Raw genomic sequence first — 22,171 nt, forward strand, 5'->3', positions numbered from 1 at the left:
TATATGTTACACAATGTAGCCCGATCTATCCAGAATTCATTTTCTGTTTTTAAAGAACATGATTCGGCAGCAGCGGTAGTTAGAGGAAAACTTGATTCGTCAGCAGCAGCAGCAACATTCTAGTGATTTTGATCCTGCTCGGAACTCATTTTGGTACTAGGAGTCTAGGACTCTAGGATGGGCATAGGGGTGACTCATTGCTTATATTGTACGTAGAAAACCTAGGACCTGTAAGGCTGTAACCAGTAACTTGAGAGAGAAAAGAAGATGGAAGAAGACTATTGAGAGAACGGAATAGCTTGAGTTAATGATAGAAAGGCCCCTCTATTTATAATAGAGGGGAAGTTACAAATAAAGTAAGCTAGGCGATGTGGGGCTAAACCCACACAGCCAATATAAACTTAACACATTAAATAACATAAAAATTACCCCAAAAGGACCAGAATACCCCTACGGTATTCTAGATTGCATATTCCAACACTCCTCCTCAAGCTGGATTATACAAATAAGTAAAGAAAGAAGATCCAGCTTGAACTGAAGAAAAAAAAGAACTCTTAATAATGCTAACACTCCCTCTCAAGTTGGCGCATACAATGTACTAATGCCCAACTTGAACAAAATGGGAAAAAAACTAAAGTGCAGCAGAATCCAGCTTGACATATGAATGCAGCTCCCAAATAAACCTTCAAGAACTTGAAAAAAATAGATCTTCAAAACTTTGACAGGCATGATCAGCAAACCGGGACTGGAATGTCTTCCGAAAAAGGCAGCTTTCAACGATCTTCAATAGCTATCCAGTGATGAATCTCAGATTGTCATAGTGACACAGAATCTTGAAGTGAAATAACTAGAGCAACAAGAAGCGAAAACAAACTGAATCAGGCAACGAAAAAAAAACTGTATCAACCCAATCGAAAGTCCTCAAATAGGCAACAACCAAATATCTTCAATACTTCAATACTTCAATCTCCCCCTTACGGCAAACTCAACCCAATAACAAAGTAGATACCCATTGGCAATTGTGAAAACTCTGATCTTCTATGCTTTGCACCAAGTGTTCCTGCAAGTTCTGCTTCTACAATGTCTGCAGGTGTACTGCACATAATCCCCCCCTCACGTGGAGTACACGTGGACATAACAGAGATAATGTAAAAGATAGAGCAAAAACATAATATTCCAGAATTTTCTAAAAGTGCTATGTGTAATTAAAAAGGAAGGAATGGCAAAATTGTAATTTACCAGAAATTTCCAAAGGTGTTATGGGTAAATACCAAAGGTATAAGATATGAAGGGAATTAGAATTATTGAAAGGGAACGGTGTTGGTAAAAAGGATGGCATGCTTGTAATTTGGTGGAAATCCACTTTTAAATACAATCCAAGCCAAAGGGCAAACTGGTAATAAACCAGAATTTTCAAGGGTCAATTGGGTAGTCAAATAGGGGAATGTATTAAAAAGTAATGGCAGTTCGTAAATAACCAGAATTTTGCAAGGGGCCCTTGGTAAATAAAAAAGTAATGGATCATGTGATATATAAAAGCAAAGGACAGAGAGGGAATTAATATTTATAGATGGGGGACATACTTGGAAGGCATGGTAAAATATGGACATAAGGAGATTAAGTTAAGAAGTGAGGGGCTAAAGAGGAAAACTAACTTGAAAAAGATATGGACATAAGGAGACAAGAAGGTAACGTGACTGTCTTCTTCTCCTTGACAGTCACGAAACCAGCAAAGCAAACAAATGGCAGGAAAACCAACTCAAAGAGAAACCCATTCGTAATAAAAAAACCTGAAAATCGAAGAAGAGCAGTGGTCTCCCATCTTCAGCTTGAACCAGAGGCAGAAACTGGGAATCGATCATACCAATATCACTTCAGAAGGCTCTGGTAGTACAAATCGATACCAACTCATAAAAGGAAACCCATTTTGAAATATCGGATCTCCTCTTCATGCAGTCAGCACCCCCTTTGCGAGAAAAGAGAAGCAGTTTCCTCACAAAATCAGGGATGGGTCTTCTTCCTTCGCAGACTAGCGTCGAAAACAGGGAAACAGAAACAAATCGACAAGAAGAATCAAAGCAGAATTTGATTCCACAAATATCGAAATCAACAAGCAGGATTCTTCAACGCAGCGAAATTGCACAAAGAAACCAGAGTTCGATCGCACACAGCAAACCAGGGCAATAATATCACAAATCTGCTGAATCGCATAAGGAGAAAAATAATTCCACACCACTTGCAGTGTCGTCTTATGGCCCAAACTCTATCAATGGCAGAAAAATAGCATGAGAGAAGAGGGTTTATACCAACCCACTTTCAAAAACTGGAGGGAAATCCGGCGAAAACCAAGGGGATAACCAGGCCGGAATCCTATTTGTAAACACCTCCAGATCAAGCCATCATACCAGGAATCCAATTGACTCCAGAAAACCAGAAACGATAGCAGTAGAGATACCAGAAAGGATTCCAGAAATATCCACTGAATAAATCTTCAGCGTGAACCCGTAAAGACCAACAAACGACCGTGGAAGATTTTAAAAAAATCGATAAAGATTAAATGGGCAGGAAACCCTAGTTTTTCTTTTCTTTCTATGAACTAGGGTTTCTCCATAAATTGGAGAACTTTGAAACGACTCTCAAAACTGCAAACCAGAAGAGAATCAATCACTAGTTACAACAGCTCTGATACCATGTAGAAAACCTAGGACCTGTAACCAGTAACTTGAGAGAGGAGAGAAGAGACGATGGAAGAAGATTATTGAGAGAACGGAATAGCTTGAGTTAATGATAGAAAGGCCCCTCTATTTATAATAGAGGGGAAGTTACAAATAAAGTAAGCTAGACGATGTGGGACTAAACCCACACAGCCAATATAAACTTGACACATTAAATAACATAAAAATTACCCCAAAAGGACCAGAATACCCCTACGGTTGGATTGCATATTCCAACACTCCCTCTCAAGCTGGATTATACAAATAAGTAAAGAAAGAAGATCCAGCTTGAACTAAAGAAAAAAAAGAACTCCTAATAATGCTAACATTGTACTATTGTTAACTATGATATATGTGCCTCTTTGTAACCATAGTTCAAAATCTCGTTTCATTTTGGTCGAAATTTCAAATATTTCGAGTATTTCGGTCAAGTCGAAACGAAATGCAACATCTAATTGAAAAAATGCAATATTTCAAAAAAATTCAAAAATTTCGATCATCTCGTTTTGGAAATCTCGGTAATTTCGATCATCCCATTTCGGAAAGTTTGGAAATCTCTGCCATTTTGGCATTTTACACCCATATATGGCCAAGCAAAACTCATAGAAAAAATACCATATTTCGACGAAATTTCAATCAGACCGAAACACCGAAACGAAACGAGATTTTAAACCTTGTTTATAACAAACCATGTATGAAGATTGATTTATGAAATAGTTTATAATTTGATGTCTATTCATTTAAGTTGTTTCACTTGAATAATGTGTTCTAGTCCTAAACATTGTGTAGAATAGGTCGTATTAGAGAATGTATACAGCGTACACAACCAACCTAGGGTCCAAAGTCAAACTACCATTTTAGGTGTGATTTTTTAAAATCTAAAAGGGTTCCATTATGTTTAGAGGGCCTAAATAGGGTGTCCTAGAAGTTTCGGGACCTAATTTGGCCATTTGGCCCTCGAAACCACCCCTCAAAATTTCCAGAAAAAAATTGTACAAGTTTCGAGACTGGTCGAAATCAAGTTCTAAACCAAAACCTGGAACCTTGATCTCCATCCTCAGAGCCAATATATGGCCGGAACTTCATTGTTTTGTCCTTTTTTATTCTAACTGGCTCGGGTGGGAAGTAGCAGACATGGTAGTCTCCCAGTGCCCGTCTGCCCACCCGTGTGCCAATCGGGTTTACAAGCCATCATGCAAGAGCTTAGCTGAACAAGTAGGTTGTTCCTTACAGAATCAGATGGTCTAGTCATTCACAATCTTTCGATTGATAAACTTGATGAGAGATCAACAATAGTGAAGGAACTATGTAAAGGAACTCATATGTATACAATCATCAGTGTCCAAAGGGTATTGTCAACCAAGAGCCTAAGACATACCCTGAAGCCATCGCTACATTCTAAAACTGGATACTACATACATAAAGCAGATTTTGAAAGAAGATAATGATCCAGTTAATTTTCATATTTTTTTTAAACCTCGTGGGTATGACATTCAAGTCACAAAATATCAAGGATTTATTACAGTTTCAATGTCAATATCTGCCTTCTTCATTTTAGCAACCAAAGAAGATTGTGTCCTTTCCACTAGAGGAACTCAAAAGTTCCTGTTGTAATATGGGTTCAGGGGTAATATTGTTCTTGTACCTATAGTGTCTAGGCTCAGTATGCACATGTTAAATGTGCTAGTTGAGTGTTGAGCAAGTCATTCCATATTTGTAAAATTCTAAGATTATAAATAAAGGCATGGCTCCTGTTACAAAGACAAGCCAGTATTCACGGAATTCTACAGTTACATTACAATTAGCGATCTTGCAAACTTCATACATACTTACACTCACATGCACATATTTTAAATTACATATTATTAGGAAACATGTTATAATTTGTCACCAGAAATGGCCAGAGAACATGCTTTCGCTTTTATAGAAATTCCAACTCAAAAGTTCCATTACAATTAGCGATCTTGCAAACTTCATACACACTTACACTCACATGCACATATTTTAACTTGCATATTATTAGGAACATGTTATAATTTGTCACCAGAAATGGCCAGAGAACATGCTTTTGCTTTTATAGAAATTTCAAATGGGCTTGCAAACCTTCAACACATCACAGAGCTAAAAGTTATTTTAAAATATATGATAGTCATTATTTGAGAAACAGGCATCATCTTTTACTCCCTTTTTCTTATCAAAACAATATTCACTTAAATGGAAATAGTGAACTAGAGAATAGACATGTATTTTTTTTCATTTAAGTTGAGAAATAAGAGAAACATTAAAAGAAAAATGGTACCTCTCCGTGAAATCTTTGTAGTACTCAGAAAAATCCTCTCCAAGCCTATCTGATGGCTGACCAGTCACTATCTTGTAACCACACAGACTATTGGTGGCATTAGGAGTCTGAACAAGCATGGATTAAATAAACATCAACTAAAAATAAAGGACAAAAAAGCTAGTCAACCAAGAAAATGAAATCTCAGAAGTTCACTCACCTTATAAGCTAAATGGTGAAATGTGTATAACAAGCATTCAACATAAGTAAAGTTCGTCTCCTCTCCAGCCTTTCTCCGAGACATGTATTTCTAGGAAAAGTAAATCAGCAGAGGAAAATTTTGTAAGGAGAATCCATTAAAAAGTATATATTAATTGATAGCAAAATGGTAATCATAAACTTAAAGGTTCAATTCTTTGTGACAGAAAGCACAAGATTTTAAGATATGGGATGAAAATTGTAACCCCAGATCTTACAACTATCATCACACAAGTCAGAATGGAAGACAGTTAAAAGACAAAATTATGAAGGATGGCATATACATTAACTAGCCTCTAACAAGCTTCATAATATATGCGTGAAAGGTCAAACATGAGAATAGCAGCAAAAGTTCTGCCAAGGATACCACTTGTCAAGTCAGATTACCGAAAAGAAATCTTCCTATGTTATAGCACCAAAGACATTGACTTCTAAAGAAAAACACCTTTAAGAGCTGAACAACAGAAGGAAGAAGCTGACGTGAATCCTGTGGTGACGTGTAAGGTGAACTTTCTGCAAGGTTCTTGAGCAAGTCAAGTTTTCTTTCTTCAGGAAGCTGGCAAGGAAAAGCAACATTAGGCCAAAATTAACATCTGAGGCATTTAAAAAGGAAAAAGAAGACCCACATAAACCTGGGAGTGAGGTCCAATGGTTAATAATACCAAAAACAGTTTTTTATGTGCTAGTACTATCAAAAAAGAAAACATGTACTATGCTTTTGTTCAGATAATTTGTGTTGAATAATGCACACCAGAATACCGTGGGTGTATTCTGGTCCTTTTAGGTTGTTTATTTGTTATTTCATTAGGTATTGCCTGCTCCTCTTATAGAGTCGGCTAGTGTAAGGGTAATTCTGTCCCCTTTGTATTTTTCTCTTTATTATAAATAAAGAGCTTGCCTGATCGATCAGATCACTCAAGCATTACAATCAATTCTTCTTCCATCTTCTCTTCTCTCTTTCCTCCTCTCTAAAGTTACTGGTTACAGGTCCTAGGTTCTCTACATGGTATCAGAGCTAGGCAACCAGTGACTGATTCTCTCCAAGATTGTTGTTTTGAGAGTCGTTTAGGGTTTCTTGTTTTTTAGAAAGAAACCCTAGTTCATCGAAGAAGAAGAACTAGGGTTTCGTACATTGAGTTGCTGATTTGACTTGCTACAAGTGCTCCCTGCTTTGAAGATTGATTTCTTCCCTCTACACTAAAGATCGATTCTTCCCTTTTGAGGAGATTAAAAGCAAGTTTTCTTGAAGATCGATTTCTACAAGTCTGGGTTTCTACTGTTTTTGGCCGTACCCTTTGTTTTCCTTTCTTTTAATGTCATCGCTGCTTCCAACGACCAAGAGTTCTTCTGATCGACATAGACGCAGCCAAGCAGGTTCCCGTTGGTTTGGGGTGTTGAAAAGTTTCTGCTGTCTGGTTCGATTGCTTTGATTGATGAAGTTGAAGGTGTCTTCTTGGTATCGGTGTTAAAAAGTTTCTGCTGTCTGGTTCGATTGATGAAGTTGAAGGTGTCTTCTTGGTATCGATCTATTCTGCCTCAGTTATTTTTTAGATCTATCACATCAGCAACCTTCTTGCGATTTGGGTTTTCTCAAAAACCTGACCTCTAACGATCTCATCATTGGTTCATCGTCTTGAGCTGCCTTTTGGAGGATATTTTGGGCTACCAGGGCGAGTAACTCGATTACAGTTTGGGGCCATTCTGCCGGCTGGTTTGTGAGATTTGATTAAATCTCTATCTGCTATTTTTTCTGCTGATTGAACTAAGTTTTTTCTAGTTGGTCGATTCATGCTCTCCTACACTATTTTTTCTGCGAGATGGTATTTGCGTTTGTGGTCTGGAGTTTTTGTTGATCCCAGAGGTTGAAGACAATACTTCCGCCTCTGATTCACGCTGGAGGTTGGAGATGGTGCTGCTAGTTCTTGGTTCATCGATTTGCTGTTCTTGATATATCCTCATTGAGATCATGCACCATGATGAGTTGCCGCTGCCATTGGTTCCTCTTCTTCCCTGGTTTCCGCTGCCCATCTTTCTCTGGTTTCTCTGTCGAAAGGTTGAAGACAACCTTCCAAAGGGTTTGGGTTGCTTGGAGTTATGTCGTGGAGAAGAAGAGGGTACTACAGCTCAATGACAAGTATTCCCCTCCAAGTTACAATTCTTATTTCAATTTTATTCCTTTTTTCTTTTTCCACTTCCAACTTTGCCCTTACCTTTTGAACTTATTTACTCTTTGCCCTACTACCTTCTTTGATTCTTTCAAAGGAATCCCATACTGTTCACCATATGTACCAGAATGCCATCCCTTTTTCAACTTTGTGTTATTTGCCATTCCCCTATTTGACTACTTATTGATCCTTGAGAATTCTGGTTTATTACCAGGTTGCCCTTTGGCATGGATTGTATTTAAAAATGGATTTCAACCAAATTACAGCCATACCATCCTGTTTCCAACTCCGTTCCCTTTCAATAATTCTAATTCCCTTCATATCCCATACCTTTGGTATTTACCCATAACACCTTTGGAAATTTCTGGTAAATTATAATTTTGCCATTTCTTCCTTTTTAATTACCCATAGCACCTTTGGAAAATTCTGAAAAATTACACTTTTTGTCATTATCCCTTACATCATCTCCATTACTTGTCCCTGTGTACTACTACACGTGAGGAGGAGATTATGTACAATTCCATTGCAGAACTTGTAGAAACTTGCAGACATTGCTAAACTTTTGTGCAAAACGTTGAAGACCAGTTTTTTTCCACCATTGCCATTGGGTATCTTTAGTTATTGGGTTGTATTTGTCGTGAGGGGAAGATTGAAGTATTGAAGATATTTTTGGGATCTGGTTTGGTTGCCTATTTGAGGATTTACAGTTGGTTGATTCAGGTTTTTTCGATGTTTGCTGCCCTATTTATTTATCTTTAAGATTATATGTTACTGTGAAGATCTGAGATTCATCACTGAACAGTTATTGAAGATCGATGAAAGCTGCCTTTTTTGGAAGATTGTTTCTGCCCTTTTTTTCTGCCTTTATTAAGATCGGTGCTTTACTATTTTGAAGATCGACCATCCCAGGCTTTGCAGAACAATCCTGTCCCGGTTTGCTGATCAAGTCTATCTAGGTTTTGAAGATCAATTATCTCTAGTTCTTGAAGATTTATTATGTCCAAGATTATTTGGGAGCTTCATCCATCCGCCAGTGTGTCAAGCTGGACACTATTATGACTCGGTTTCTTCCTATTTTGTTCAAGTTGGGCATTTGTGCTTTATATGCGCCAACTTGAGGGGGAGTGTTAGAATGTTGGAGTGTGTGATTTATGGTGGTTGATTGGAGTTCTCTCTGTGCTCACTAAAGTCTACGACTACTATTCAAGACTGGTGTAGCATTTATTTTTTTCTTACTAGTCCAAGCAGGAGCTTCCTTTTATATATGTATACTCCAGCTTAAGGGGAAGTGTTGAATAATATACAGCAGAATACCGTGGGGGTATTCTGGTCCTTTTCGGTTGTTAATTTGTTATTTCATTAAGTATTGCCTGCTCCTCTTATAGAGTCGGCTAGTGTAGGGGTAATTCTGTCCTCTTTGTATTTTTCTCTTTATTATAAATAAAGAGCTTGCCTGATCGATCAGATCACTCAAACATTACAATCTATTCTTCTTCCATCTTCTCTTCTCTCTTTTCTCCTCTCTAAAGTTACTGGTTACAGGTCTCAGGGTTTCTACAATTTGTTACAGAAAAAATGCAAAAACAAACTTGCATGGTTAATAATACCAAAAGACAGGAGAATATTACCTTGTCAAAAACATGTATGATGTGCTTGTTCACATAGTTAAGAAACTTGCTATTTGATGCGCCCCTCTAAAGAAAATGAGATTTCAGTGAACAAAAAATCCAATAATTATCAAAATTGAGGGAAGAATTCCTTGACAATCAAGTCCATACCACAAAGAATGGAAGAGCCATGTAGAGGCATGATATCAATCTATCAATATGATCAACATCAGAAACCTGCATTATCAAGATAACCGCATCATAATTCAAAGCTAACATGCCAATGCATTATTTTACCAATTTGCCCTAAAAAACAAAAAAAAATTGGGGATGGAGGGGTAATTAACAGTGTGTCAAAGCATGCTAATGCACAACGCCATATTAATAAAACTATTAGAGAAAGAATTAGAGGTCCACTCCATACAAAGATTAAGGACATCTAGTTTAATGTGACTGATGAGGTACTAATGATTTTTTCTCTATTTGTTTGGAGTCACTCTAACATCGCCCAAGAATAGCTATCCATTCAATGGATTAAGATCCGCTTGGCTTCTGTCAAACTTGCTACCATGTTCTATTAGGGTAGGGAAAGAAAGGAATATGAGAGTGTCTGAAAACAATCTCAGGTGCTATCCCATAATTTGTACAGATACTGACCGTAACTTATAGATTGGGCTTCAGTTACCAAAGAGTTTTATAGGGTCAACAGAAATTGTTTTCTAATTCTTCCCACCAGTATTCCTTACTTTTTGTTTGATGTTAATTGTATAGAGAGTTCTGCTTTCCTTATGGTGGTTTTGAAAGTCATATCAGTAGTAAATTCTAATGACATATTTTTATGAAATGAACATATTCTTCTGTTGTTACTCATCCCTTGAGGGGATACTGCTTCTTGTTCCATCAGATTGCTAAAGGGGACATCACAGACTGGCTATTAAATAAGATTACCAATTTACTATCCAGCTGCAAGTCATTTAATTGAGAAGCATGATGTTTGTCATATTCAAGGAATGGGAAGTCCAGGCCATCAGGTCTCAGTAACACTCTCAGAAATCATGATGAGAGCATCATTCAGTTTTTTTCCCCCTGAACTGGTTTGGAGAGGCTGATTTGACTACTGCAGATCAAAGCTCTCCTCTTCGAGATCCATCTAACCTTATCATTGCCTGTGTTCTTATTTTTTTTCCAAAATTCAAGGGAAAAAATGCAGTATGCCCTTCTTTCTCTGTGTTACATTTTTTTTGTTTCATTCACGGAAGAAATGAAGTTCGAACCTTTTGCATTCATGACCCAGATGATACTTCAACTCTCTCAGGTTGTCGAGTTCAATGAAACTCCATCCAAATGAAATAGTTCAAACCAGGTCATCCAATAGGAATGAGTCAATGCTCCACTTGAGCCATTATGGAGCCAATGTGATGGTCCAATCAGTCTGGTCACCCAGTCCAGTCCAGGACTGATAACCATACCATGCATGCAATCATACAAATTAATAATAATTACTACAAAATCCAAAATTGGTAAGACCTCAGTAACACTAGCTGCATTAGACTATTGGAGCCAAAGTCAATGCATCATATGCACTTCTTCAGCACCCAGGTTGCCCATGCAAAGTGATACTTAGTTTTGAAAAGTACTGGTGACAGACATGTCCGTCAAAAGGGCTCAACCCGATATAAATATGTACATACGTAAATTAGAGAAATAAGGAACAAACACATCTTTTAGGAGGCAAGTGGTCAAAATTTTGTTCCCTATAATAGTGAACAACAATACACAGAAACACTCAACCAAGCCTCATCATAAATAAAACCAATATCAAAGAAAACCATTATCCAAGTATATCTGAAAATCGAACCAATTAGAACACATGGCACACTCCATTCTTTCAATAGATCCAATTCACAATTAAGTCAAGCAACTGTCTAAAAAAGCCATTAGAACTTCACTTTACACAAACAAGGTCATAACAATCACAACAGAAGATAAATAAGTTAAATAACAGACTGACAAGTGTGAATTTCTTTATTTCCTAAATCCAAAGACAATTACTTACATTGAACTGGGCATCTAGGTCTGCCTGTCCCTCAATAATCTCAATTAACTCTTGCACACGCTCTGACGGAACATTATCTCCAAATATACTCAAACTTTTCAAGAAGTCCATAAACATTTTAAATTCTGCTCCAGTCACATCTTGTAAACTCTAACAAAAACGTTCAGTAAGATCAGGAGGAACCTTCCAGCAAAACTCAAAGATACCATAATTAGAATTTTATATCATTAAATTATGGCAAAAGGTTATATGCACAGCCATGTACTTGAACGGTCGTGCCTTCAACCATTGGATGGGGATGTGTTATTACATTTCTGCCCCACCCACCCCCATCCAACAGTTGAAAGGCACGACCATGCACATACACGGCCATGCATAAAAACTGGGACCTTATATTATTACATACACTAAAGAAGTGGAAGCGAAAAATCCAACAAAGATAAATGACCGAACAAGGGAAAGAAAGCCCAGAAATAGAGATTAGCTTTAAAACATAACAGAAAGAATACAAAGAAATTAAAGTTTAACAAGTAAGAATGTTAACTTACTTTCTTCACCAATTCAGTTATATGCCTTTCCACTTGCTCTTGAGGCTTCAAGAGTTCAGCTTTTAGAGGAAAGACCTAAAGTATAAGAAAGATTTCAGTTTAACAATAGTAAAAAAAAATAGGCATCATCTTGGATCCGGAATTCCGGATTATAGAGTCATTATAGTAATCTGGGCCTTAAAAAGCTTGCCACATGTTTCACAATGGACCAGGATCAGAAACTTATGTCAAATAAGCCCACTAAAGGATTAATTAGACCATTAATCAGTTGAATGGATAATCCCCAGCAAGCAGTTCCCCTTTATATTGACTGTGTTAACATGAATTTAAGCGAAATTTATGAAATCTATCAAAAATAATAAATAGATCAGATGGTTGAAAGTCATTGATAAAGGTAATTAATAGTATACATGGTCCTTCATACATATGACTTCACGTAGATAGTCTTTTGGATGTGACTCATCTAACAGGAGGCCCAGATCCTCTCAATGTAAGACACATAATGAGTTATTGGGAACCCGGACCTGTGAAAGGCTTACATAGCCCTGGACCCAATATGCTCAAACAAATATGATATAGAAGAACTGGAAACAAAAGCTACATAAGGGTGCTTCTCACCTTATCCCTAATAAAATTCAGAACCTTTTCACGTATACTTTCGTCAGTGCTTGGTTCATCAGTGCTCTCGATATGCTTAAACAAGGCTGTCAAAGAAGCTGCAACAAGGACATCTATTAGATAGAGAAGTCGCAATCAAAGAGCATCCTGGTTTTGCAAAATATACATGATTGGTTTAGACTTCAGATGCACAAAAACCATGTTGAAAATATCATAAAAGGGATGGACAGGGAGATGTAACATAACATAAGCTAGACATTGAGAGATGTGATGCTTACGACATAATGGTAATCAAAGGTTACGTTCTTCTCAAAGAATCCAGAAATATAACAAATGTAAATGGTTCATCAAACACTACCACAATTACCCAACCTTGTTCCAATTATTTAGAGTCCACTACAAGCCTATCTTGCCATTTCATCTTGTGTCAGTGTGTCACATCTTGAATATGCAGCAAATTCCCTTTGTTCATAGCTCAAATAACATCCTCCTCCCATCAAAGCCTTTGAATTGAATCAATGCAATAGCAATTGTGCTGTCGCTGGTTTTCACAGTACATGATCAAACCATCTCAAATAACTCACTTTAATTCCCACCTGATGGACCTACACTGGAGTTACATTGAATGCACATTCTCTATTCTAACCATCTAAGTCTTGCCAAGGATTCATCTAATAAAGGATGTACCCAGTGTACAAGACTACGAGGCTCCTGCTACTGCAGGGTCTGAAGAGGAGCAAATGTACGCAGCCTTACCTCGCTTTATGGAGAGGTTGTTTGCTTACCAAGGATTCATCTAATATTATTTATTTGTCTTTTAAAATCTTGAGAGTTTTGAAAAGGCGCCTCCGGTTGATTGTTTGAATACACAGAAGAAAATGAATGTGTAAAATTGCTCCTGCTGGGCCAAAGCCCCTCACTCTTTCCATAAAGGATGACCTACTGTAAGCATACTTTATATATCAGATAAGTTGCTCTGTTATCAAAATTCATCTTCATACATAGATTACTCTTCTAGATGATCCCTTTTGATAAATAAGAAATGCTACAGTAGAGAGGAGAAAATGGACAGTACAGAATAAATACTACGCCTAAGAACCCATTGCTTGGAGAGATCATCTGGCACACCATTGCCCAACCTATGCTGCCAATAAATAAAAAAAAAGGAATTCTAAGCAATGCTGGGAAAACCTTGGACCATTGTGCTGATTATTCAACCTATCACATCAGATGAATACCCTGGACAAGATCGTAGTCCAAATGATGCGATCCCAGGGTTTGGAAACCCAGTTGGGTCGATATGGCTCGCCAATTGTACAATATCCAAAAGTTGGGGGGAAATGACAATTTTGTAAATATTCGAAGTTTGTAAGGGGGAGTGGCAGAACTGTAACAATCAGAATTTAAAAGGACTGTTTGGTAGTAATAAAGAGGAGGATATAAAAGGGATTTATATATGGTAACATATGCGGTCAGAATTGGAGAAAACAGAATTTGAATGAGTTGCAATTTTGAGTATGAGTTGTTGATCTTTTGTACTTGGCCAAAACAGAACCATGCCTCCGTGAAGAGGGAGACGGAGTGGCGGCAATGCACTACTAAATTCTGGAAATCATCCACCACCATCAATTGAGGATGAACTTTGATTTATGAAACCACATGAAAATTATTGGAGATGAGTTTTAGTGAACCTTGAACTTAGAAAGTGGTGGCATAGGATTTTGAACATAGAGACATTACACCTAGGTTTGAACTTAACAATTGGGTGACACTCTTTAGTATTTTGTAGTGAACTTTAGCTGTGGAGTGGGAATGATATATTTTCTTTACCATTTGGAGAGTCGTTAGTAGCAGACACTATATATAAGTCTTGACTGGTACAGATAGAAGAGAGAGATATGTCTACAAATTTGATCCTTTTAGAAATGATGGATTTTGATGTCATACTTGACATGAATTGATTATCCTCCTACTATGCTAGTGTTTGTTATTTTGACAAGGGAAGAATGGCTTTTGATACAGAGGACAAGTTAAACCTAAATTTATGGGACCCTCCAAGATTGAGGTACACATAATTTCGAGGACGAATTTTTTTTTTAAGGAGGGGAGGATGTAAGACCCTAAAAATTTTTGGAAACCTATTGGTTGTACATGCCAAGGTAAAAACGATTTGACTTATAATGTGAGGTGTATGCATGCGAGATTATGAGATACATTTTTATTTTTTTTTTTTAAAACCCGAATATTACCTGGGACCCGGGCCAGCCCCTAGAATTTTATTGATAATAAAAAATAATAAAGAATACATGGGGGGGGGGGCAAAAACAAATGTATGTTTTGATTGTTTTAAACTTCCAATAGCTTGCTTCTTCAGGTCTATGTTGATTTTTTATGACTTGATGTGGCTTAATATTGATTTTTGATTACTTGATGTGGCTTAATATTAATTTTTGATGACTTGATGTGACTTAATGTAAATTTTTGATGACTAGATGTTGCTTGATATTGATTTTTGATGATTTAAGATATATATTGTAGTATACTAAACAATGTTAGAAAAGAGGGGAAATAAAAAATAACACTTGGGCACCTTGGTTGCCTAAGCAACGCTTGCCTAGGCGGGCGCCTTGGTCGCCTAAGCGCTTAGGCATCCCTCCACCACCTTGGGTCGCCTTGCTGCCTTAAAAACTATGGTATCCGCCGATACTAACCGATATGTATCTTATTTTTAGGATACCAATACCATACCTAAAAAAAGTATCAGCTGTATAGGGTTGATACGTGACCCGATATGGTTGATACTTGTCGATACACTAGATACATCTCTCTTATAAACTATATAACTCGATCAATAACTCAAAACACTTTACCAAGAGCTCCTATAAGGCACTGTAATTAATTTTGTTTTGGCAAAATCAACTTGATTCCTTATTTCTACTGGCAAGAGCAACTCTAGTAGTGTTGATTTCATCATCATTTGTTAATTAAACAACCTACAATCAAGGAGCGAAACCGGATTTGCGCAAGAACAGTTTCTATCAAAAATTTTGAATTTTTCGCTCAAATATTGATTTTTAGTGTCGGTTTTTTGCAATGGATCACTAGGTTAGTGAAAACAACCTGAATGATTGCATCAACTAGGCTTTCTTTTGCAATGAGGTGTGTACCTAAACCCCAAATCTTCTCCAAACTGAAAATGACAATTTTTTTTAATAGTACAAGTAAGAAACTTCATCCTTTATACATAATCACTTGAATGCACTTGTCTTGTCATTCTTTGTTCTCCTCTTTATACATATATTTTACAAAATGCTTATTTATAGTGTTTTATGCTTCAAAACTATATTTTGCATGTATCCTATACATTTCTATGTGTATCTTTAATGTATCTCACATCTCTCCGATATGATACGATATGTCTCTTAAAATAACCCTTCCGATACGATACCACCACAACCCATTTCCAAACCGCAGCTCCTGTGCTGGAACTAGAAGGTACAAGTTTCCAAGACAGCAGCATCAAAATTCAAATTCATAACACCTTTTGGAAGGGGCATCACCTGAGAGCAACTATCATTAGCTACAATGAAGTGACTGACATGAAGCCACTTAGCAGAGATCCAATGCTGCACACAAATTTTGAATTACATCTGATCTTTATGCAACAATTATATCATACATGACATTCCAGAAGCACCTTTTCTCTACAGCCATCTGGCTCTAGTTCAATGGGAAGTCAGGATCAAGCCAACTTTACAGGAATTCATGAACAATCCTCCTCAATCTCACTAACGGACAATATAAGTGAGCAAATGAAATTACTCCCTCCAGAGAAGCCCCCTGGAACAACTGACAGTACCTCACCTCTAAGCATGAACTCACTAAAGTTGCAATCAATTTAATCTTACTTGCCAACAACATTCTTGGATGTCATGCCTTTCCCTCGAAAGTGCTAATTTCACATTTATATCATTATGCATCTATAGTCCCACCAGACAACAATACATCCACAGCCGAAGGACTCCTTCAGAATAATCCATGCAAATGAAAGTAATGCCAACAAGAAAAATGCCAAATCAATTTTAGTGCACAAGAATACCAGAAGTCTGATAGAATTCAGAAGCACCAGAACAAAGACGCATTATCCAAAATGAAGCAAAGCATATTGCTAGTTAATAGGATTAGAACATAAAACTTAGAATTCATAAAAATCTTTACAGTAGATTAAAAGTTACCTTTTACATCCTGCCTTAACAAAGACAAAAGGGCTTTGTGCACAGCATCACGCTCCACATTTTCTTCTAGAAGCATCAAGAAACAATAATCAGATTCATTACCAAAAAAAAGAAGACATAGAGGAAACTAGGCATCCAAAGAATAATTTGAACATCAAACTACCGGCTGTAAGAAGTTGTCCAAGAATGTCCACAATTTTAGAAACGTATTCTGGTGTATCCTTGCAAAAAAGAGGAAGTCCACGGATTGCTTGCACCCGGATCTGTAGACGGACAGAATTACAGAAATAAGGGTTTGGTTTTATGTCATACAACATCAATGGAAGTCTAAATTTTCAAACACAATTACTACATTTATACTGATAAAGATACAAAGTAAAATCACTATGTTTATCAAGAAAATATATATTTTTGGAAAATTCAGTTTCCCCAAAGCTAAAATATCATAGGCTGTGGTCATTCCTTTTGAGCCAGCTTGTCATTCCTTTTGAGCCAGCTTAGTCATTCCTTTCCACTCTGTTAAAAGATACCATTTATCAGAAGATTCTCAATGAAGTGCCAGTTCAAATTGTTTCAAACTATTTATAAGACATGCTTCACAGAGCAGGAATGGTTCAGGACAACCACTATTCACTATTTGATATATTCAGGTTCAGCATTGGTAAAACTGCCCAAACCCCAAAAGTACCTAACCCCATTAGTTAGCACTTAGCAGCTAGTGAATCAAGTAAGGGACAAAATCTATCCAACAAACCCAAGTGGTCTAGGCAACCCATCCAACACACACGACACAACTCACAACTTTCCCGAGTAAGAACAAAGACTAGCAATAACTAATCCTAATCAAACTTGGAAAAGGAAAAGAAACCAACTTAACATTTTTATGACTCAAGAACTGAACACCCAACTAAACTCCCAACATGACTAAAACTACAAACCTACTAAAATAAGAACTTTTAGACTCATCAGAAATAGCAACACTCTAGCGGTGAGCTAGCTAGAGAGAAATTTTCTTAAGGACCATATGTATGTATGCCTATATGGCAGTATCCAATCACGTAATTGAGTCCTATGTTTATTCTATTGTGGTATTTGTGTGTTCACTTTTGCGGTTGAGGTTGTACTTTAAGTATAATGCACCCTATTTGGTTGTACTCTCTCATTTTTCATGGGAAATCTGTTAATTATCAACAAAAGGGGAGAAGTTTTCTAGTCTGGCAGGTTTAAAATGTTTCTCTAGACTGGCACAAGTATCTGTCACAAAGCGAATTGGAATATTGGATAGAAATGAAATTTTGTAGACAGTTAAACCCCAAGATCCCATACTTTTATATCAAGTTTCAGCTAAAATGGACTTGGCCAAGTGGCAAAATAAAGCTTTGAAATCCAATGAAAAAATGAAACTTTTCTGAAAAGAAATAGGCGGCTGAAAATACAAGGGAGGGTATATGTTGAATCTGAGTCTACAATTTGACATGTGGCAAATCTACATGATTTTTTAGATATCCATATGGTCGAAATTGCTAAATAACCTTTCCAGAGGGCAAACATGGCTCCTGTCTGGAAAATTATTTCCCCAAGTTACCATCCAAAATGCAATAGCTTCGGTTAGAGCAAAGCCCAAAATAGCATAGCCAAATGATTGTTTTAAAATAAGTCAGAATCAGAAGTGCCCACCCCTATAATTTAATTTACTCGTGTTAATACATCAACAAAATATGTACTGTAAGAGAATTATGTTCTACGTTGCACAAACCCATTATAACCATTACCTAGGCTTCTCATTAGCCAAGTTAAGCATAAGTTGCTATGTAACCAAAATAGATCCTGCCAACCTACTCAGTCCAACTTGTTCCATAAAACCTTCAGCAACGGCAGAACAAAAACTCTTGGTCCCCATAAACCCACCCACTCCCCCCCCCCCCCCACCAAAAAAAATTAAAATAAAAAAGATTCACAAAATTGGGCAGTGGTGGAGATAGGGGGAATCCCCAATTTTTACATCCTTCCTTTTCACCACATTCTTTTCATATAGGATTTAGATATACTCTCCCTGTTTTTCAATAGAGCTGCAGGCAGAAAGAACTCCATACCAACCCTCTCAAAAATTCAAGAAAAATTTTTGCGACTCTGTCTACCTTCTATAATTTGGTTTCTAGGAGAATCACCGGTGATGGATTCCGCCAGACAAAACAGACTTAACTACCAACCTTTGCATACCCAACTATTTTTATTGACCACCAGAAAAAAGGTTTCCAACAAGCTAAAATCCATAATCAAAAATACATTCATTGGAAAACTTAGTTTCCTACACCCCACCTCCCTTCACTTCTCCTTTTTCCTCCACTAAGACAAATTTTCAATCTTCTAAACAAGGCACTGCAATTTAAATCACAAAAAAGATTTTATAATCCTCTCAAATCTTCACTAGTTGGTCAACCCATGGGTCAGCAAGGACAGATTAAAAAACCCCCATTTAACAAGCAAGAGAACTTGCTAACTCCACTAATTCCGTCACCCACTAAAATTCACCTGTTACAGGCAACCACTATAACAAAATCCTCCCCTGCACCCAAATGAATCCTCAAGAGCCATTTAATGATCAAGGTTCATTTAAGGGATGTAACCTTTAGCTTCTCACTGTACTTGAGCAACAATTCACTCCCTTCGATTTGAGGAAAGGCCTTAAATTTGAGGAAAAGCAACCATGCCAAGCAATGCAACCTAGCTCAACAGCCACAGACATCAATGGTTTAAGCAAAAAATCTAACCGCACAATTTGTTTTACCATAAGTCACAAAAAAAAAAAGAACTCCTTTATGACAAAGCATCAACAGAAATTCTAAAGGAGGCCTGGTTTAAATTTGGGCCAGGTTTTAGCATAGGTTTGGTTTGGGCCTTAGTTTTTTGGTCTTGTCATTGTAATGGGCTGAATTATAAAGCCCAAAAAGGGGAGGGTTAAGAATTATTATTTTATTAATGGGTCCCTTGTCTAGAGTCCAAGTTTATCTTAGCTGAACAAGGTCCTATTATTAGTTATTTTAGGCTAGTAAGAGTTTTATTGATTTTGGTTGCTTTTTTAGAGTAAGAAAGTTAAAAGACCTTAGTGGAGTCAATTTCTGGTTTTGGGTTTCTATATATATATATATATATATAAACCCCCCCCCCCAACAATTGAGGGGATTAGAATGAACGGAATTTGGTTTTGATTTGGTAGTTTCCATCTATGGCTAAAGAGTTTACTCTCCCACCACGCTAGCTCTCTCCTTTTTACGTCTTCTCTCTACTTCATCACCCCATGGTTCTCTCTTCTTTCATTATTCTTTCTTTTCTTTTCTCTCTCATTATTTTTCTTTTCATTACCCACGGTAAGAAGTTTTCTCCCTTTCTCTTCATCTCTCTCTTCTATCAACTTATTCAATTTTCAGATCTTATTTTTTAAAGAAGATTTTATCATTTTTCTCCATCATAACTTCTTCCTTCTTTTCTATTTTTTTCTCTCTTGTGTGGTTGTTACCTTTTCTTATTTGGACAGCTACCAAGATTCTCTCGCTTCCTTTGTTATTTTTTCTATCACATTATTTGTTCCCTTAACTACCAATAACCCCTTCTCTCTCTTCAGACTCCACCTTGCCACCTCTTCAACTTCTATATTTTGGATATTTTATTTCTGATTTTTATTCCTGAAATCAATTATTCAGGTCTGGAATTTAATCTTTTGAAATCTGACCATTATATCTGAGATCAAGTCTAGCCTCCAGATAAGAATCTTCTTCCTCCAATCATTAAGTGAGCCCATCACAATCAACCTGCATCAAATTCATTTTCTAACCGACATCAACCTTGAAAACCCAAATTCACAAAATGCATCCACAATGTGATGTTCCTCCCATAATCTAGCACCATACTCATGGAGTTCAAGCTGAAACAGCAGTTACAAACTGTTTTTCTTCACTTATAAAGAATGGACACAAATACAGGAACGAAGCTTGGAGGTACCAAAACTTGAAGTCTCTCCATATGATGCAGAAAATCGATCACAATTGAGGAATGATTTCTCCAATAAAGCAAAACAAACATAATAACACTATTAATTGACCATGTCAACCATCTGATTAGCCCTTAATACACATAGTAATGCCTCAGCATAACACCACCTACGATCTGTGAGATTGTGACACCTAAGAAGGTCATTCCAACGGGAATTTCAATACACATAATTATGCCTCAGTATATTCACATTACAAATCAGATAAACCCAAGTGGAAACTCTACCAAAAATCCCACAAGACACAGTGGATATCCAAAATCCAGCACTTCAAAAGTGAAACGATGTATAACGCATTCTATGCACCCACTGGATATTAGACGGAGGATAATTCGATAACTTACACACAAAACATCAAATTAGCAAAGAAGTTAAATGAGAAGAGTATAAGGAGACAGCCGCTACTTACACCAAGCTCCTCTTCCTCGCACAAATCAAAATGGGCTTCAACGGCTTGGCTGGAGAGGCTGGGGAAGAACTTGAAGAACCTGGGAATGAGCTGTGCCGCTAATTGTTTAGCCTTTATGCTGCCTTTAGCTGCTCTTATTATACCTTCATAGTCCTCAACATTCTGCTTCAAACCCAGAAAAGATTTGAATAAATAATTAAGCAAAACTACAGACGAGCAATAGTTACTTATAACAACCCTATTTCTTTGTACAAAGGAGCATAAAAATGGAAGAAAACTAACTTGTGATTTATCCTTGGCTTCATTGAGTCGTTCGCCGTACTCATAGAGCTTCTCGATGTCGCTTGAGTCTTCAGACCCATCAACCATTGCTACTTGGGATAGGCAAAGCTCACACACAGAAAATTTCTTAGAAACTGAAAGAAAAAAAAAATGGGGAAATGAAGGAGGGTTTAATCCTGTATTGATTCTATCCTTATAAAACAGCAGTAAAAGAGCAGAGATTGGAAAGCGAGAGGTTCTAGATGGGTTTAATAAACGTAAAGAAAAAAGTAAGAAGTTTCAATTTCTGAGAAGCGGAGGTGTAGAAGAGAGCGAGGGTAGTGTTTGAGTAGTGTTAATAATAAATAAATGTTACAAACCAACAGATGAGATGACTCCAAGATAAATTGACTCTGAAATTGTGTGCGAATGTTGCTCTTTTTCACCCTCAAAAATCAAATGTGAGCCTATTGGGCTTGGGCTTTAGGTTAGTCTTTATTAGCCCATGACAACGGGTGAGGCAGTTGTGCAATATATAAAACGTGTGAATTTACAAAAGACAACCTTTCGATTTTGGCTTTTTCCGTATTTCTGCAATGAGGTTGTTTCCAAACTCGAACCCGTTACTAAGGGGTGTGACGGATGTCAAAATCAAACTGAAACCATTTAGTGAAGCAGAACTAAGCTGTTATACTGAAACCGTGAAATTGTTTAATAAATGGTTTAGTTTTGGTTTTAAAATTGGGACCGTTTAGTTAAACGGTTTAAATCAAAGCAAACCAAACTATTTAAACCATTGGTAAATCGTTTAAAGTGAAACAAATTTAGTCATTTGTAATGGCCATAATTAACCACTAGTACTTTCACACAATGGTTGTTGCTAAATTTGAAAACAATGAGAATCAAACATGGATGGTTAGAAGTATGTAAATGGAATTTGTAATAAAATAATTGGGTGGGATTCATTCAAATAC

General features: G+C 37.0%; 1 protein-coding gene across 1 annotated transcript in view; it reads right to left on the reverse strand.

Annotated features, from left to right (window-relative positions):
• The window catches only part of LOC122640413 (apoptosis inhibitor 5-like protein API5), a 29,270-nt gene extending 7,929 nt beyond the window's left edge, over positions 1-21,341 (reverse strand). Inside the window, exons 1-12 of the mRNA XM_043833595.1 lie at positions 21,219-21,341; positions 20,937-21,098; positions 16,643-16,742; positions 16,480-16,545; positions 12,245-12,342; positions 11,627-11,701; positions 11,079-11,228; positions 9,194-9,259; positions 9,044-9,109; positions 5,696-5,806; positions 5,213-5,302; positions 5,014-5,120 (exon numbers count right to left, since the gene is read on the reverse strand). Coding sequence (XP_043689530.1) covers positions 5,014-5,120; positions 5,213-5,302; positions 5,696-5,806; positions 9,044-9,109; positions 9,194-9,259; positions 11,079-11,228; positions 11,627-11,701; positions 12,245-12,342; positions 16,480-16,545; positions 16,643-16,742; positions 20,937-21,098; positions 21,219-21,305 — 1,178 coding nt within the window. The 5' untranslated portion in view covers positions 21,306-21,341. The remainder of the gene's footprint in view (positions 1-5,013; positions 5,121-5,212; positions 5,303-5,695; positions 5,807-9,043; positions 9,110-9,193; positions 9,260-11,078; positions 11,229-11,626; positions 11,702-12,244; positions 12,343-16,479; positions 16,546-16,642; positions 16,743-20,936; positions 21,099-21,218) is intronic.
• Positions 21,342-22,171: the final 830 nt, after the last annotated feature.

The sequence above is a fragment of the Telopea speciosissima genome, chromosome 9, assembly GCF_018873765.1.
Source record: "Telopea speciosissima isolate NSW1024214 ecotype Mountain lineage chromosome 9, Tspe_v1, whole genome shotgun sequence".
Classification (NCBI taxonomy): domain Eukaryota; kingdom Viridiplantae; phylum Streptophyta; class Magnoliopsida; order Proteales; family Proteaceae; genus Telopea; species Telopea speciosissima.